We start from the raw sequence: 18,189 nt of genomic DNA, 5'->3' as shown, positions 1-18,189 counted from the left end.
TGAGGTTTGTCCTCACACATTTTGCCAGATCAGTCAAGCAGGCGACCTGGAGCCCAGTAGAATGAGGCCACAGATGCTTCCAGCCTCCTTCAAGCTGTCCATGCCGGACATCACCAAGGGACCTCTTTTGCCAGTCTCTGGGTTTTTCTAAGGCCCTGCTTCCTTTCCACAGCAGCCCTGTGAGTGGTGTGGGCGGGGACCTGAGTGTTCCTGTCTGAGCCTCCCACACCTACAGCACTAGACTCCTGGCCAAAGCAAACAGCAGGAGCAGACACCCCTGACTAATGTCCCTCAGTGTCTGAACTGGAAGCCATTGCCAGCGTTCAAGGAAAACCCTGGTTGCTCCCCCCAGAGACCAATGGGACAGGAAACACTTCAGGACAACAAACATGCATGTAAAAATGTATCTAGCTCTAAAGTATGTGTCTAGAGTTCCCCAGGACAAGGGAAACCTTTAAGACAATATATATCCAAGTAAAAAATATACATGGGCTTCCATCTGGTAACTTCTTTCAGAAGCTATGCTTAGACATGCCCAGAAATGCATGTGGAAAGATACCGACTGCATTTAGCATCATGTTAAACGAGAGAGGCTGGGCTCCAGGACTGTATACTGCATGGTCCCATTTACATGGCATTCTGTGAGGAGAGGGGACAAAGGACGCTGGTGGCTGCCGGGGCTAGGGGCACAGGGGAGAGCAGAGAGTGATGGCAATGTCCTCATCCTGACAGAGGCGGCACCTCTGTCAGACGTGGGAGACTGTGAGCTGAGAGGGTGAGTTGTACTGAGCGAAAACTAAATTAACCTGATTTAAAGACATGCACATGAGATGATATTTATTGAAGCAATGCTTGTGGCAGCAAAAGATAGGAAACAACTAAATGCCCATTCACAGAGAATGGTCAAATAAGTAAAAGACACACATAAAATGGAGGACCATTCAGTTACTAAAAGAAAAAAAAAAAGATGTTTATGTACCGAAATGAAGTGCTCTCCCAGAGTTATGGTTATATGGAAAATGGCATGGATGGTATTTACCATTTCTGTAAAAAAAAAAGAGATAGATTTATGTATGCTTGTATATGCATAGGGTATTTCTGGAAAAATATAAAAATCCGACAACTGTACTTATATCTGGGGAGACTGAAAGTAGTGAGGGGTGATGAGAAAATCTGAATTTTACTTCATACCATTAGATATTGCTCATATTAATATTTTACCTTGAAATTTAGTGCTTTAACAATACCCTGACTCTTCCTGGTTCACTTCGTGGCTGCCCTCGGCATGCAGGCCCTTCCTTGTGTGTGAGGTCCCATCTCCAAGGACCCTTCAAGGTGAGCATGGCAGGTACAGAGGGGTCCGGGTCCTACCCTGTGCGCTTATGTCACCCTATGATGGGGGGGGTCAAGGGCTTCTTTGTGGGCGTTCTGTGGAAATTAAATAAAGCATCAGGTATAAGGAAGGTGCCTAATGAGCGTTACTTCTCTCTGCCTTAGTCCTCTCATACCCACTCCCATTTTTCAGCTCTGGTTTTAGGCAACGGGGGAGAAAATTCCCATCGACCACCACACTCCACTCACAAGGTCTACTGGAGGGCCAGATTCTTGTCTTTCCCATTTCAAAGGGGGAAAAGTCCCCACAAATCAAATGCCCCTCTTATTCTAGGCCTTAAGATTTTTGTTGTCCCTCCCACCAGACAAGGAAAGGGGGAACTTTCTTGATGGGAGACAAAGATTGGTGTAGAACAGAGGGTTGAATACTTTTTCGGAAATTATAAAACTCTCGTTCTAGATGCCCACTCATTCATTCATTCACTCAGCGGTGCGCTGGGACTTCGTGCTGAGCCAGACAGTCGTGGCCTTCCCTGAGTGGCCGAGCTCCAAATCTCTTCCCCTCCCCTCCCCTTCGTGCAGTCAGGATTATTCATGTATACTTTATGTACCATAAAATTCACCTTTTTAGTGGAGAGTTCTACAGGTTTTGACAAATACATTTAGTTGTGCAGCCCTTACCACAATCAAGATATAGAGCATACTATCACCACACCCAAATTTTCTTGCCCAGCCCCTGGTAACCATCTGTCTTCTGTCCATATGGATCAGCTTCTTCCAGAATGTCGTCTACATGGAATGGAATCACACAGGTCTGTTGAGCGTAGCTGCTTTCACTTAGCTGAATATGTTTGAGATTTATTCGTGTTGTTTTTTGGACCAAGAGTTCCTTCTGTGGATGTACCACTTTGATGCCATCTTGGGGACAGAGACAGAAGGAAAACAACTAACCTTGACCCAACTGGCCCTGAACTGACTAACTGACTGAGTTTTACTGGGATGGACAACATTAAATTTCCTCCCATAGGCAGAGTTAGTTCTGGAAAGGCAGAACTGATTGTTATGGAAAAATAGATAAATGCCATTTTCTGTGGATCGAGCAACTCATGTTCGCTTAGTTGACTTCTGGAGTGTTTTGATGGGGACAGCATGGCCCCAGTAAAGCCCTGTCCCCCAGGCTTTATGACAACAGTGCCGAGTCACAGAGGCCCTGCCCGTCCCTAGAGGAGCTCCTGCGCCTTGCTCTGTGCTCGGCTCCGGTCGGCAGAGTTGTGCCCTTTCGGGGCTGATGGGAAAGGATGGAGTTTCTTGGAACCGCTCAGACCGCCAGTTACTGTGGCCCCAAGAAAGCCTGCGGCTTCAGCGTGCTGCCTCCGGCTGCGCCGGCCCCGGTAATCCAGGAATGCTACCAGCCCTACTACCTGCCTGGGTACCGCTACCTCAACTCATGGAGGCCCAGCCTCTTCTACAAGGTCTCCAACGCCCAGACCTGCCTGGACGAGGGAGCCGTGTGCCACAGCGCTCTGAAGCCGCCCACCGTCCTGCCCGCGCTCCGCTCAGCGCTCTTCTGTCGCTACAACCCCCACGACTGGGACAGGTCCAACGAGCTGCAGGTGCGCGGGGCCGAGGCCTCTCGGCTGTGGGCTGGCCGGCTGACGGGGGACTCTATGCGGCTCATGCAGGACAAGGACCAGCTGACCCGCCAGATGCAGGAGGGGACCTGCCGGAACCTGGGCCAGAGGCTGTCGGACATTGGATTCTGGAAGTCTGAGCTGAGCTATGAGCTGGAGAGGCTTCTCAACGAGAACTGCAGCCTGGATACCATCAAGAAGCGGCTGGAGTGTGCGGCTGAAGAGGCCAACTGTCCCCTGCAGGTGAGCGTGGGGACGCGAGCGGGGGTGTGGCGGCCGCGCGTGTCTCAGCGCCGGCGCTGCTTTTGAGTGAAGGTCATGATGACGAGCCCCTTGCAGGTTGGTTTGAGCCGCAGCATCCTCTATAATCAGTTTTTAAGACAAAATATATACTCTTAGCCTATACAGGATAATCCCAGTCAAATCAGGGTTCCTCACACTGAATGGAATTTCTTTTCTTCTTTGGGGTTACATCAAAGTGAAAGAGTCCCATCAGGCATGCGTGTGCCTGCAGACGTGTGTGTGGTGATGGTCTCCAGAAGACATCCTTAAAAGAACGGCTTTGGTTTTCTCCGAAGCCCTTAACACCTGCTAACGTACCCTATGATATTCACATTTACTTGTTTACTGTCCTTCTCCCTACACTAGAATATAGGTGCCATGAGGGCAGGAATTTTTTTCTGCTTTGTCACCAATGTGTGAAGGCTAATACTCAGCTCTGATGTACCTGTACGTCTCTGCTGGTCCTTAATGAGCAATGTCTATGCTGATTGCCTGTTGAGTAGACCACCAGCTTGAACATATTCGCAGCCTAGCATGATATTCCATCCATGACAGTGGGGTGGGGAGAGTCCTGTTTCCCTACACCCCCGGTTTCTCCCCAGGATGCGAGCAGGCAGGGATGCTGCTCAGAGACTGAGGGTAGCATCCCAAATCTGTGCTCTCCTCTCTCTGGAAAACTCAGCTCTGCCCTTCACATCATGTGGCCTCCTTAGGCAGCCACGTGGTGGCACAGGGACCAGAGACATCTCGGTTTTATCGCCCTCTCTCCATCTCCAGGGTTACTGCCTCAGTCCAGACGCCTCTCACCAGACAGGGGCGACTGCCTCCCTCCTGGCCTCGCCTTTCCTGTTCTCCTCCAACCCATTTTCAGCCAAGAGGGGTCATTTTAAATATTAAACTGGATCTCCCTACTTCCTCGCTAAACCCCTCCCCATGGCTTCCTGATGCACCCTAATTAACATCTGCGTTCCTAATTGCAGCCTCCAGCTGCATGACCCTGCTTCTGCCCCCACGCCCTTCAGCCTCACTTCCTCCACTCTGGTCCCAATGGCTTTCTGTCCACCCCTCCTCCTACCTCAGCCTTTGCACCTGCTGCTCCCTCTTCCTGGTGCATTATTTCCGTTCATCTCTGCTGCTCCTCTAGATTTAGGCCATGGGGTGTCACCTCAGAGAAGTCCTCCCTGACCGCCCTGATGCCCTTACTCCTTACCAAAGCCTCCACATCACCCTGTTTTCATCACAGCTCTTATCACAGTCAGAAATGATTGAGTTTATGTGTTTACTTGTGTGTGTTCTCTCTCTTCTGTGAAAATTCCATTACAGCTGGGGCCATCTGTTTAGTTTATTGAAGTTTCCCCAGTACCTTGACTGAGGGTGACATGGAGAAAGGTTCAGGAAATTCTTGTGGAATCAATGAATCTCTCGGCTCCCCCAGTTTCCAGATGCACTGGCACCCTGATACCAAGATGTGATGTTCTGCACTTCCTGTCCCAACCCCCACTCTTTGTGACATCACAGCCTAGTGGCCCATCCCCATTGGCATTCTCAGTGCAGCATCTCCCCTGAGCTGCCACTTCTCCTGCCTTCCAGTCTGCTCTGTTCATGCCCCGACAACAATTGTACGATCCATTGCTGGGTGGCAGGGTTGACTGGATCTTGGCCCTGGTCACTTTCCAAAGCTCTCTCTCCCATTTAGAAATGTCCAAAAACAGGTTTTCACATCCAGTTGACCCCTGGATCATGATGGGGTGAGCAGCATCGACTGCCCTTTACATCCAAAAATCCACCTGTAACTTTTTACTTCCCCAAAACTTAACCACTAATAGGGTATTGTTGACTGGAAGCCTTACCGATAACATGAACAGTCAATTAATACATATCTTGTATATTATATGTAGGATATACTATATTCTTACAATTAAGTAAGCCAGAGAAGAGAAAATGTTATTAAGAAAATCACAAGGGAGAGAAAATACATCTACAGTATTTATTGAAAAAATACCCACAATATAAGTGGACCCATATAGTTCAAACTCATGTTGTCGAAGGGTCAACTGTATATTCCTAGATAATATTAATTGTCAATATTCTGAGCGTTTTACCCTTCTCAAGCTGACTTAAGCTGCACAACAAACCTGCGAGGCATGCACCAATATTGCACTGATGTGCACTCATGGCGTCTCACAGCTCCCCTCACCCCGACCCTCCTACCAGGGATCGGGGGCGGGGGGCAGAAACCCACTCAGATGCACAATGATGAAGCTACCTGAAGATGCAGGTTTCCCGGAGATAGAACAGACCACAACCATGAAAGATGTGAGTCCTTCCCTTCAGGGTCTACATAGACTGCAGAGAGAACACCCAATTTCCCCCTGCCTGCTTCCTACAGGTGGCCCTGGAGTGTCTGTACCATCGAGAGAAAAGGATCGGGATCGATTTGGTCCATGACAATGTGGAGAAAAACCTTATCCAGGTAAGGTGCCTCCTTTCCCCCAAGTCCCCCAAGGTGGGAGGGAGGACCGGCTGGTCAGAGAGCGTTCTGGGCTGCCTGCCAGGAGCAGAAGCCACATGTGTCAGTCCATGCAAAGTTAGGGCTCAGAAAGCCTGGGTGGGGGGCCGAGGTTGTGGTTTAGGAACAGGGAGAAAGGTCATTTGACTTTCAGCCTTTTTGTCTCCAAAATGGGCACCATCATTATCATACTAGTAAATAATAATAAAAACTACCATTATTTGAGCACCTACTATATGTACCACTTGGTAAACATTATTTAATTTAATGATAAAATAATCCACAAATGAGTAGTTGGCGCAGAGTAGGTGTTAGATTTTCTTTTAATTTGGAAGTATATAAAAAAGAGAAGTGAGCAAAGTATGCAGAACCTCCACAATCGACACTTATCTGTCTGGCCCAGGGATCATGTGGGCTGAGGCAAGAAATGGACTCCACCCTGACATTTCAGCTTGTGGGGTTCAGGGCGGGCAATGAGAGGTGAGGGATGGGGACAGTGGTCTGGGGGAGAGGATACTGTGTGCTTCTAAGGGGCACTGTTCTTTCTGACATTTTCATTGCAGGAGGTAGATTTGCTAAAATGTTGCCAAGACCAGATGAGAAAACTAGCTCAAAGAATTGATATCCAGATGCGGTAAGGGCTGCTTTGTTTTCCTCTTGGAGTTTATTTTGGGTCCCCCAGGTACTATGGGGCAAGGCAGATGGACCCCTGGCTCTAGGTGGGTCTTACGGTCAGTAGTGTACTGGTAAGTGTTTAACAACCAGCTCCCCAGGAAGGAAAAAAATCCTGATTTGGAATATTTGTCAATTTCAGTGACAATACCATCATAGCTGATTTCATTCTACCAGTAGGATGTTACTGAGATGTGCACATTGATTTCCATGAGTCAGCACATCACTGGTTGTTCCTGTCTGCAATGAGAGCCTCAGCAAAAGAAATTGTTCCCACTGTAGTCTCCTCGCTGTGGCTTCCTTATGCGAGTTCTGAACCTTGGGAAATGGCAGAGAGTGGGTGGCATTAGGCATCAAGGTGAAAGGCAGGAGCCTCTCCATAGGGGAGCTGGTGCACTCCTGAACCAAGAGCCTTCAAAAGGAGTCAGCTCTTAGTTTTTGGAAGATTATGTAAGTGGTACCATGACAAGCCAGGAGGCTCCCCCATAATTAAAGGGAGGTTTGAGTTTTACAAGGCTTGGAGCCCACAGCTAAGCCCTTGGCCCCCGGCTCTTTCAGAGGCGGCCTTCCCACCTGGCCCTTGACCTGGGCACTTGCCTTTAACTCCTGCAGATCACACTGCTCTACTAGCTTCTCCTCTTCATTTACTCAGATAAAGATAACAAGAGGCCGGCTGGCAACATTTTCAGGGCCTCCCTCCCTGCTGTGTGCGGCACATGGGCAGCCCCGATGGGAGGCTGAGGGGCCAGGCAGCTTGCAAATAGGCTCTGGGGGTACCCTGGCTTGCTGTACCCGAGAAACAGCAGTCGCCTCCCTGCCCTGTCCCCCACAGCAGTCCCTCATCTCCACGGAGGCAGTGAGAACTGGGTGGCAGGGACTGGAATCACTGAGGACAATATAGCATCCAAGGCAGTGCTGAAAAGCTACCAGCAGAACTGAAGGCAAGGTTATGGGCAGATCCGAATGAGGTGCAGGCATAGCAGTGGTTGAACGATGAAAGCAGTGTTAACTTCTGTGGTTGACGTGCCTCTGTCCTGATTTCTGGCAATTCCACCTGCCACTTGGACTAACATTTGCCTAATGTTTGCCTACAAATTAATTCACTTTTTCAAAAACGTCAGATACTTGGATTTAAACAAAAAAGTTTGGGCAGGTAAATGCCTTTATTGTATTTTTATTGCGCTTATTTTTACAATGACTACTTTTGGCAAGAGAGAACAGTTTTCCATTTGTTGTTGACATAAGGCTGTGACAAAACTCGGTGTTCGGGTGTTGGGAGGGCTGAAGTTTGGGGAACGGGATGGTTTGAACTGGCAAGGTGAACAACAGGCTTAAAACTCGGACCTGGATCCCAGAAGAGAAATCCGGAGACTACGTCAGATGGGGCTACTTGTGCAGCCCCAGACAATGAAGGACAAGGTGGGAGAGTTGGGAGAACCAGAGAGACTGAAACAGACCAAGACAGTCCCTTCAACTGGGAGACACAGTATGAGCACTGACATCAGAGAGAGAGAGAGAGAGAGAGAGAGAGAGAGAGAGAGAGAAAGACATGAAGAGGTCAACAGAGACAGGGAGGGTGGTGTCAGGGAGACAGAGGTACAGAGAGGGACAGAGGCTAGACACAGTTGTGCTCAGACAAAGAGAGAAATCAAGAGGTGAGTTTGAGACAGAGAAAAACAGAGATGGAGAGGGACCGACACAGAGAAAGAGGAGAAGAGAGCAGGAGATGCTGGGATGGAAACTGAGAGATGCAGCAGCTGAGGCAGAGAGAGTGGGGGTGGGGAGCATTCCCTTTTGCAGGACTAGAGGCTGGGCCACCCTGGATAGAGACTGTTTTATCTTGAGGAGCAGCCTGTTTGTCAGCAAATGCCTATCATCTTGCTGGGAGGCAGCCTGTGTTGTCAGGCAGTGTAAGTAACCTAGGAATGGCCAAAGATTTATTATCTGTGTGTCCTGGCCGCCTGTAGAGAGGCTCTGCTGCTGACCTACTCAGGTGGCCAACCTGGTACAGGCAGGCTGGGGCTATTGACGTGTGGTTTTTTGGGTGAGGCCTGAGGTCCCTGTCCGGACAGGACTGTGTCCTCAGCTCCCCAAGCTCCCTAACAAAGCAGAAAATGCTCTTCCTGATTGGGCAGGGGCCAAGTTCTGGCTTGTTCTGGTGGATCAACAGCCGGGTGAGCCTTGGCACTGGCAGGGCTCGCTGTCATGGGCCAAGGAAGAGACCCAGGTGCTGTCCCATCTTTTCCCAGGCCTTATTAGCAGGGTCTGGAGCAGCTGAGCAGGGATTCTGAGGCCCCGGGAGGCCTCCTTCTGCTCCAACATCATCCCGAGTATCCTGATAGGTGGGGGCTCGCCATTGGGATTTAATTTTCCTGCTCCTGGCCTGTTTGAAACACCTCACCAGCTACCAGTGTCCATGGCAGAAAAAGAAAGTGGCAAAAAGAGACAAATAAGGGAGAGGGAGAAAGAGAGAGGCAGAGGCCCTAAGACAGAGAGAAATCAAGAGAGATGAGGCAGAAAGAGATAAAGATATGAGAAAGAGATAGAGAAAGAAAGACAGAGGAAGGGAGAGAAAAAAAGAGAGAGAATGAGAGGATACAGAAGGGGAAACAGGGAGACCAATGTACAATGTGTAGCAGTTGTTCTAGATGGTATCAGGTCATCAGCTTGCTTAGTTAGAGTTATTCCCTTGTTCTCTTTCAGTTCTTCTAAGCAGTTCAAAGTGAAAGTCCCAATCAATGCTTAGGTGTTTTTAACACTGACTAATCTCCTTTTCAAACAAAAGGGAAACAGAAAAAGGTTTAGGCTTACAGCCTTCTAGAGATGGATTCTAACTTGAACTCTGTTGGTGCTTACTCGGTATTTATGTTTGAGGTGATCCATTAATGGAAAGAATTATTTTTTTTAAGACAGTGATGAAGATTTTCCTTTTAAAATACATTTATTTATATTTTAAAAGTGATTTAATAAAAAGACAAGAAGGAAGTAACTAATAGTATATTTACTTTGGGACTATGACAAGAATCACAAAAGTGGTTCCCCAGTGGCTAGGGAATTTGGCAAACAGTTACCTTAAGTTTGTGCTTCCTAGCCAAGATCCCAGCCCTGTAGGTTCAAGTCCTGGTCCCAGCCTATTGTCCTGTCAGTTTCCTCTGCTCAGCCCCTGACTCTGCCCAGTCCCTGACTCCCCCCAATCCTGGACTCTGCCCAATCTCTAACTCTGCCCAGTCCCTGATTCTGATAACCTGACTGAGCTCCTTATAGATCCCTAAACACCTGGAGGTCTCTAGTTCCTCTGCTTTTGTGCTTGTGGTGTCCTCACCTTGGAACTGTCATGCTCCCATCCAACTTTGTCCATAATGTCTATTCCTATTATTATGAAAACCCAGCTCATACATCTCCCTGGGAAGCCTTTCCTGATTAGCCCCTCACCCTGAGTTAATGGCTTCCTCTTGAATATTACTTGGTATCTTTTACAAACCTGCACTGTTGCCCTTACCATTCTGTACATATGTAGTTTTACTATGTTTATTTACACATGCCTGTGAACAACATGGAGGTAAGTGAGTGGGTCTTATTCATGTCTTTTCCTTCTGTGCCGGCTATAGGATGACACACATTATTTACAGCGATACCACTCCCTCCCTTCCCCTCTCTCTAAAAATAAATAAATAAAATCTTAAAAAAAAAAAAAAAAAAAAAAGGCAATACCAGGCTTGCCCTGGCTGGTGTTGCTCAGTGGATTGAGCACTGGCCTGCAAATCAAAGTGTCGCCGGTTCAGTTCCCAGTCAGGGCATATGCCTGTGTTGCAGGCCAGGTTTCCAGAGAGGGTGAGTGAGAGGCAACCACACATTAATGTTTCTCTTCCTTTTCTCCTTTCCTTCCCCTCTCTCTAAAAATAGATAAATAAAATCTTTAAAAGAAATAAATAAAGCAATACCAGGCTTTGTTCAAAGTGAATTTGTATCTTCTAAATCAGGTCAGCGTACGATAGCTGGAGGGCCAGTTCGGGCCCATGACTTGTTTTTGTAACCATAAAGCTTTATTGGAATGCAGCCATACCCATCAGTGACATATCATCTCTGATGCTTCTTGCACAGCTGAAAAGTTGCTACATAGACCATATGACCCACGAAGCCTAAAATATTTAGTATTTGACCCTTGACAGCAAATGTTTGCTTACCCCTGTTCTGATAAAACAGGTCTGCTTGGATTAGAAGGAGGCCCTGGGTATGTGGTGAGGGCATCAAAGTGAGAAGAGGCTAAGAAGCTGCTGTGGGTGGACAGAGCACCCTCCTGGGCATCCAAAGACCTGGCTTTCAGCAGCGGCTCTGCACCGACCTCCCTTGAGATCTTGGGGTGAGAGACTCTGGATTATTGTACAATCTAGGGGTAAATCCTTAACTGCCCCCTACCCCCAACAGGGATAACCGAGATGCTCAGCATGCTCTGGAAAGGGACATCGAGGACAAAAACTCAGCACAGTTTATCGATGAAAAGTGTTTTAACCTGAGGAACACATCAGACTGCATAAGCTTCTTCCATGGCATGGAGAAGGTGGATGGCACGTAAGTACTGGGCTCTTGGTCCCCATCTGCCCATATCCAGTGGGAGTGGGGGTTTGGTCTGCTCCTGCCAGGCAGTCTTAAAGTGGCATCGTGCACCTGTCAAGTGAGAGACAGAGTGGTTGAATGGGAATCCTTGGTTGCAACCCATAGCATCCAATTCTGGCTCAAAAACTTAAGACTAGTTGGAATTTACTGGAAGGCTGTGGGGAGCCACTGACTCAAGGGAAAGGCTGGAGGGGAAGGGTCTGGCAGCTTAAACAAGCCAGGAAGTGAGAGCTAATCAGCTTTTTTCTGGGAGCACTACTGTCTTTCCACTCTTGACCCACTTTGCTCAAGATTCAAATTCCAGCAAGACAGAGCAAGCGACTGGCTTAGTGAAGGTCACACAACTGCTGCCACTGGGCCAGGACATGCTGGGACACCTCGATTGGCAATGCCACCAAACAATCCCCAGAACAAAATGGTTGTAACCAGAAGGAGGAGGAATTTACACTCGGCCAGGAGAGCCAACTGATGTCCACCAGCACTGGTGGTGGTTAAGAGTGAATTCTGCATCCAGGCTGCCAGCCTTAAATCCAGCCTCTACACTAGCCCTGGCGGTGAATTACTTAACCCCTTTGGGCCTCTGTTTCCTAATCTATAACGGTGGAATAATAATAGCTCCCACCTCCCAGAGTTGCTGTGAGTATGAAAAGGTGGGTGTGTGAAGTTCTGAGGATAGAGCCCGGGGTAGGGGAATGACAACAGCCAAGAATTATCGAGTGCTTGATGTATGACCTTGTTTTCTCATCACTGCCATTTTCTTAGCAGCTATGAGCTGAGTGCCTTCTGTATGCCGGCCGCTGTGGTGGGCATGTCACAGCATCCTAGAACTTCATGCAGAACTAAAGCACGCTTTCCCAACCGGTAGTTGGAAGGCTGGAGAGAGAGACACGTGCAGAGAGAGGGTACAGACAGAGGGTGGTGTCTATCTTGGCTCGTTTAAAAAAAAACTCTAGCACATAGATTTGTGCTTTTCATGTAGATGTGCAATAAATATTTGTTGAATGAAAATGCGTGAAAGGGGGAAGTGAGGGAAAGGAGGATGAAAGGAAGGGAGGAAGGGAGGAAAGGAGGGGAGAGGGAAGAAACGGAGGAGTTTGTTGGCAGTCTTGTGGACCATGCCCTGGGTCACGCTCTGGATCTTAGTAAACATTGAAGTGTTGAGAGGGCCCTTTGGTGTTTTCAGCAATGACAACGCCTGGGGATCTTTCTTTTTCTGACAAGGTTGGCGGCCCCATAGCACTGGCAAGGTGAGCAGGACTCAGGGGGCTCAGTGCCTTCGTTCACACCACCCACAGACGCCTCCCTGAAACCTGAGAGGCCAGGTCGCACGCCCAGGAGGAGGTTCCTATTTAAAGTTCCTTCCCCAGTGCCTCCATTACCGTTTGTGGTGACTAATCACTCCCCAGATGTGCTAGCTCAGGTCTTTTATTTGGGGTTTCTTAGAGCAGGGCCATGTCTAGGCAGCTTAAAGGATGTTTGGAGGCTCTGAATTGCAGTGTCTCTTTTCACTGCAGTTCTCATCGCCATGGATTAACTGATGATGGTGGTGCTGGTGGTGATGATGATGGTGATGATGATGATGATGATAGAAGATGCCTTTTACCTGATGTTTGCTATGTCCCAGGCACCCTGCTGAGGGCTTCACACCCAGCGTTTTATGGCTCATAAATATATATCAAGTGTTTACTATTGTCAGGTGCTGTGATAGGGGCTTCACATTCACTCAACAAACACAGGGGTAGGCACCATTATTACCCCATTTACAATGAGGAAACAAAGGTTCAGACTGGGGAAGTGACTGGCTCAAACTCACACAGTGAGTGGCAGAGCCACAATCTGAGCCCACATTGCGTGGACACTGTGTCTGGGTGTTCTGTTCAGGTGTCTTTCGGTCTCCCCAGCAAAGCCTGCTGTCTCTGTGTCTTTAATCTTTAGAGGACACAGGCTACAGAAAGCACGTCCCACCCGCTACTGAGGTATACCACCTGCTAGGACACAGGCTGCCTCTGGCAAATTCTCCCCAGGGAGAGTGTGATTAAGCTGGTTATTTTTCTCTGAGGAGCTCAGCTGTCGGCTCCAGAGGAGGGTGAGGGCTCAGAGGTTGCCACCTTGACATTGGCGGTGCCCCATCCAGCACTGGGGTACATCTGCTGGTCTCCATCCACTGTCCTTGGCGCCTCCTCCTTCCTCATCTGATGGTGAGTAGCTGTGTGACCTTGGAAAAGACACTTCTCTGAGCCTCAGGTCTTTGTTGAATGAAAGCTCTGGATCAGACACAGTGCCCTCTCCCATCTCCAGAAGCCGGAGAGGCCCCTCTTTTCATTGTTTGCTTTTAACTCCTGCAAAAGCCAGACAAAGCAACCAGGTAATTTATATGTTTGCAAATTTCTATTCACCAGGCAATCTAAGTGTGCTTTAAAATGTTTGAAAAGAGACTTCTATTTCAGAAAATTCAGTCTCTTTTTCCCTACTGCCTGAGAATAAAAATCAGCTTTATTTAATAACTGGAGAGACTTCCTGGCTAGAAAAGACCTTGAAAAGTTACCTAGTCTGGTTTACCCAGGAACTGAAGCCAGCTCAAAGAAATGCACTTCCCTCCTTCTCAAAGTCTTCCCAGAGGACAAAACTCTGGTTGGTTGCTTGTCGTGGGGATTTATATACCTGCAGGAAGAACTTTCTGTCGCCTCAACTGAATCCCTTATGAATCGCCGCCTCTGAGAAGCCTTCCCTGCCTGCCCTTTCCAATGTAGCCTGTGTCTCCATTCAATCCCTAGATTCATTCCTTGGCTGCCTGCTGCAGAGGAGGCTGCCCTTTGCAGACTGTCTTCCTGGCCCTTTGCCATCTGGCATCCAGTTGAGTTCTGCCAATAGGAGGGACACCAGCAATAGCCGGAGGGAGGACAGAGGAAAAAGCTCCTGGGGATTTATCCTTCCTTGCTCATTCTCTCCCTCCCTCCCAGTGACCCTCCAGGCCTCCTCCTCTCCTACCTGTCCCTCTCCTCTACGCTTCACAGCCGGCGTGATGACAGCTTTGTGCAACTGCTAATCCACGAGCACCTCAACACTCTCTGAGTATAAATTCCACTTATTATACAACCCTGACACAAAGTGGCCCCATTCCATTTGTCTCCCTTTCATCATCCTGCTCCTAAATTCCTTCATAGCACATAATACCATGTGTAAACATCTTTATGTATTGTCTGCCTCCCTCTGCTGGAAATTTATCACCATGAAGTCAGGGAGGTTGCTGTTCTTGTTTATGGCTCTATCCCAAGTGCCTAGAATAAGGTTTGGCATGTGGTGGGTGTTCAAAGAACATTTGTTAAACAAAGAAGCCAGTGCAGGTAGCCTGGCGCCTGAACTGAAGGGACCGCGCAGCCAGCGTTGTGCCCTCTGTCTCTGTGTTTTTGGTTGTGGTGATGGAGGAGGTGTTACTGAAAGGAGCCTTTCTGGGGAATCTCTTCTCTCCTATAACTCACCAAGGAAAGCAGCTGTTCTCTCCAGACTGTGGTGGCCTCACTTGTAAATAAGGGAGTTGGATTAGCCTGGTGGCTCTCAGCTGGGGGCCATTATGTCTCCTCCCCTAAGGGACATTTGGCAATACCTGGAGACATTTTTCGTTGTCACACCGGAGAAGCGTTGCTACTAGCAGCTGGTGGGCAGAGGCCAGGGATATTGCTAAACATCTCAGTGCACAGGACAGCCCCCATAACAGAATCTAATCCCCAACCAGATGTCAAGAATACTGAGGCTGCCCTGGCTGGTGTAGCTCAGTTGTTTGGAGCATCGTCCCATAACCAAAATGTTGTGGGTTCGATTCCTGGTCAAGGCACATATGTAGGTTGCGGTTTCATCCCCAGTCCGGACGTGGGTGTGTGTGACCCCTGGTCCAGAGGCGTATGATCTGAGGTCCCAGTGTGGATCCCTGGGTATGTACAAAGGCAACCAATTAATGCTTCTCTTGCACTGATGTTTCTCTCTCTTCCTCTCTCGCTCTAAACAAGCAAATAGAAATGTCCTTGGGTGAGGATAAAAAAGAAAAAGAAAGAAAGAGCACTGAGGCTGAGCAACCCTGGGCTGGGAGATCCCTAAGGCCTGCCAGAAACGTCCAATCCTCACCTGTGCTAAATTTGTTCTTGTGCCTCTTTCAGGATCTCTGTGCCCGAGACCTGGGCCAAGTTCAGTAATGACAACATCAGGCACTCACAGAACATGCGAGCCAACTCCATCCGGCTGCATGAGGAGGCCAAGAACCTCTTTGACACCTTGTCGGATCAGATGTGGAAGCAGTTCACTGATACCAATCTGGCTTTCAATGCCCGCATCGCTGAGGTCACGGACGTGAAGAATAAGCTGCAGATGCAGCTGGCTAAGGTCAGTAAGCGAGATGTGCCTGAGGACTGTTGTCTACTCTGCCACACCTTCACCTTCCTTCTGTGGTCTCTGCAGCATCTGGCCAAGCTACCCACCGGTCCCTGCCACTTACAAGGCCCCGCTTGTCCCACAGTCTATAAGCGTGTCCAGCTCAAAGTGGAGTAGGGGCTTTGAGCTTCCTAGGAAGTCTCAAGCATATAGGAGTAAATCTTCCTTGTTCCCTGGATGTTGGAGCTTAGAGCTTGGCTTGGCCATCACCAGAGCACCCAAAGGCTGTTTGCTGATAGCCCCTGGGGCCAAGGGAGCCCCAGGAACCACGTCTGAGCAGATCTTCTCCACTCTTTGAAAATGTGACCTTCTGACCTACAAAGGCTTCAACAGCATCAAGACCCTGTCTGGAGGGGCGGGGTGTTTTTTTGAATTTGAGAAGGAGGAAGGACTGTCTAATTCTGTCACTACCTCCTGTTACTCCCACACTGACATGCCCCTTTCACTACTCCCTTATTCCAATGTGTCAGGCTGTTTCACACCTCTGGGAAAATCTCCTGTGTGGAATTTATCCTCCCTGCTCAGTATAAATTTAGAGAGCTTGTGGGATGCCAGAGCATCACTACTGCCTGGCACACAGTAGACGCTCCTTAAATCTTGGGGTGATGAATGAAAGGAATTACAGTGATGAGCTTTGAACTGATGTTGAATGATGCATGAATGAGTGAGTGCTTTTAATTTCAAGCATCTTTCTTTCTCTTTTTTGTAGGGAAAAGTCATTTTTATATTGCTGTAAAGTATACATAAAAATTACCATTGTCTCAGTCTATTGAGCTACTATAACAAAAATGCCACAGACTGGGTAGCTTATAAACAACAGAAATTTATTTCTCACAGTTCTGAAGACTGAGAAGTTCAGGATCAAGGCGCCAAGCAGATTTGGTGTCTGGTGAAAACCCGCATCTCAATCATAGACTTATCTTTTCCCTGTGCCCTCCCAGGTCTCTTTTATGAGGTCACTAATACCATTCATAAGCCTACTGACAGCCCAATCACCCCTTAATGACCCCACCTCCTAGTACGGTCACAGTGGGGATTCGGTTTCAAAGTGTGAATTTGGGGAGACACAAACTTTTAGTTCACAGCTACTGTTGCGGAGAGTACTGCTCAGTAGCCTTAAGTCCCTTCACATTGTTGTTCAGTCATCACTACCATCCATCTCCCCCAACTGAAAGAACTCTGTGTTTAAACTTATACCTTTTAATCAATAATCCCCATTTCTCCTTCCCTAGCCCCGGACAGCCAACATTGTATTTTCTGTGTCTGAATTTGACTGTCCTAGGTACTTCACTTAAGTCGAGTCACACAGTATTTGTCTTTTTGTGACTGACTTTTTTTCACTTACTAAAATGTGTTCAAGTTTCATCCATGTTGTATCCTGTGTCAGAATTTTCTTTCTGTAAGGCCGAATAATAGTCCACTGAACGTATAGACCACATTTTGTGTGTTTACTCATCCATAGATGGACACTTGGATTGCTCCCACCTTTTGGCTGTTGTGCAATCATTCTCTTTGAATGAGCATTTCATTTGGTAGATCAAGTACATTTTATTGTCATGTTTATGGCATGAAGTCTGAGGCCTGGGGATGACTTGGGAAGGCTCCTTTGGTGGGTCTTGGTGGCTCACCTGTGAAACAGAGGGTAAGAATTCCTACTTGATGACATTGTTGTGAGGATTAATGAGTGGATCTCTGTGGAACTTGTAGAACAGTACTTGGCACATGGTAAACGCTCAATAAAAAGGTAACAAATCTTAATGTTATTATCAATGGAAAGAAAAATCTTTTGGGTGGAGGTAGGGAGCAAAACCTTTTCCCTTTCCAAATTTCTCTGGAGAAGGTTTGAATTATTACTAACAACCTAAATCACTGCTGATCAGAGAGTTTTTGCAACCATGTGGATTTTTATTGATACTCATTATATAGCTCTGGCAGGGTAGCTCAGCTGGCTAGAGCATCATCCCAATGTGCCAAAGTTGTGGGTTCAACTCCTGGTCAGGGCACATACCTAGCTTGTGGGTTCCATCCCTGGTCAGGGTATGTATGTGAGGCAACTGATCAATGTTTCTCTCTCACATCAATGTTTCCCTTTCTCTCGCAAAAAAAAAAAAAAAAAAAAAAAAAGCAATGAGAAAATGTCCTCATATCAACCAACGATTTTATCTTTCAACAGTTTGCTTCAGTTGGAGGATTTGAAATGCTCCCTTTAAAATTTTAACTGTTAATTATTGAGCTTAGCATGATTTTCCTTGGCAAGAAACATTTCTGGAAATTCTAGGCCCCCACCCTCACCTGTGTGTCAAAGCAATTACATTACTGCCCACAGTGCTCATGGGAATCCACTTTGAAAGGCCAGGTCTACTTGGCGTTACCTGCAGACATCATTGAAACCATCAGTGGCTTGAGGATTCATAGGCAACCTTAGCTATTCACCATAATCCTAGGGTTCAATCCCCAAGGTCACAGCCCAAACCTTATAACTTGTCCTGGGTCCTTGTCCTTGTACTTTGTCCTTGCACTTTGTCCTTGTACTTTGGGGGTTTGTGGTATCTCTTGGTCATATTGACCCCTGCTGGAAGAGAGGCTGGTGACTTCTCTGGGCTGAAGCGGTTGATGACCACCACGTGGGGAGGCTGCCTTTGAGAAATGATCCCTCCTGAAAGCCAGGGTCCTGAGGAATCTCCAGAGAATCATCAGTCCCCACTTGCATCCAGTTACTGAGCTGAA

At 47.8% G+C, this 18,189-nt stretch overlaps 1 protein-coding gene across 1 annotated transcript in view; it reads left to right on the top strand.

Moving 5' to 3' along the window:
• Positions 1-2,630: 2,630 nt before the first annotated feature.
• Positions 2,631-18,189, top strand: part of TEKT5 (tektin 5) — a 33,099-nt gene continuing 17,540 nt past the window's right edge. Inside the window, exons 1-5 of the mRNA XM_054589230.1 lie at positions 2,631-3,206; positions 5,635-5,718; positions 6,318-6,388; positions 10,852-10,995; positions 15,192-15,414. Coding sequence (XP_054445205.1) covers positions 2,631-3,206; positions 5,635-5,718; positions 6,318-6,388; positions 10,852-10,995; positions 15,192-15,414 — 1,098 coding nt within the window. The remainder of the gene's footprint in view (positions 3,207-5,634; positions 5,719-6,317; positions 6,389-10,851; positions 10,996-15,191; positions 15,415-18,189) is intronic.

This window comes from Pteronotus mesoamericanus, unplaced genomic scaffold, assembly GCF_021234165.1.
Source record: "Pteronotus mesoamericanus isolate MK-2021 breed Mesoamerican mustached bat unplaced genomic scaffold, CSHL_Meso_final scaffold_167, whole genome shotgun sequence".
Taxonomy (NCBI): Eukaryota; Metazoa; Chordata; class Mammalia; order Chiroptera; family Mormoopidae; genus Pteronotus; species Pteronotus mesoamericanus.
This window is presented reverse-complemented; position numbering and strand designations above follow the sequence as displayed.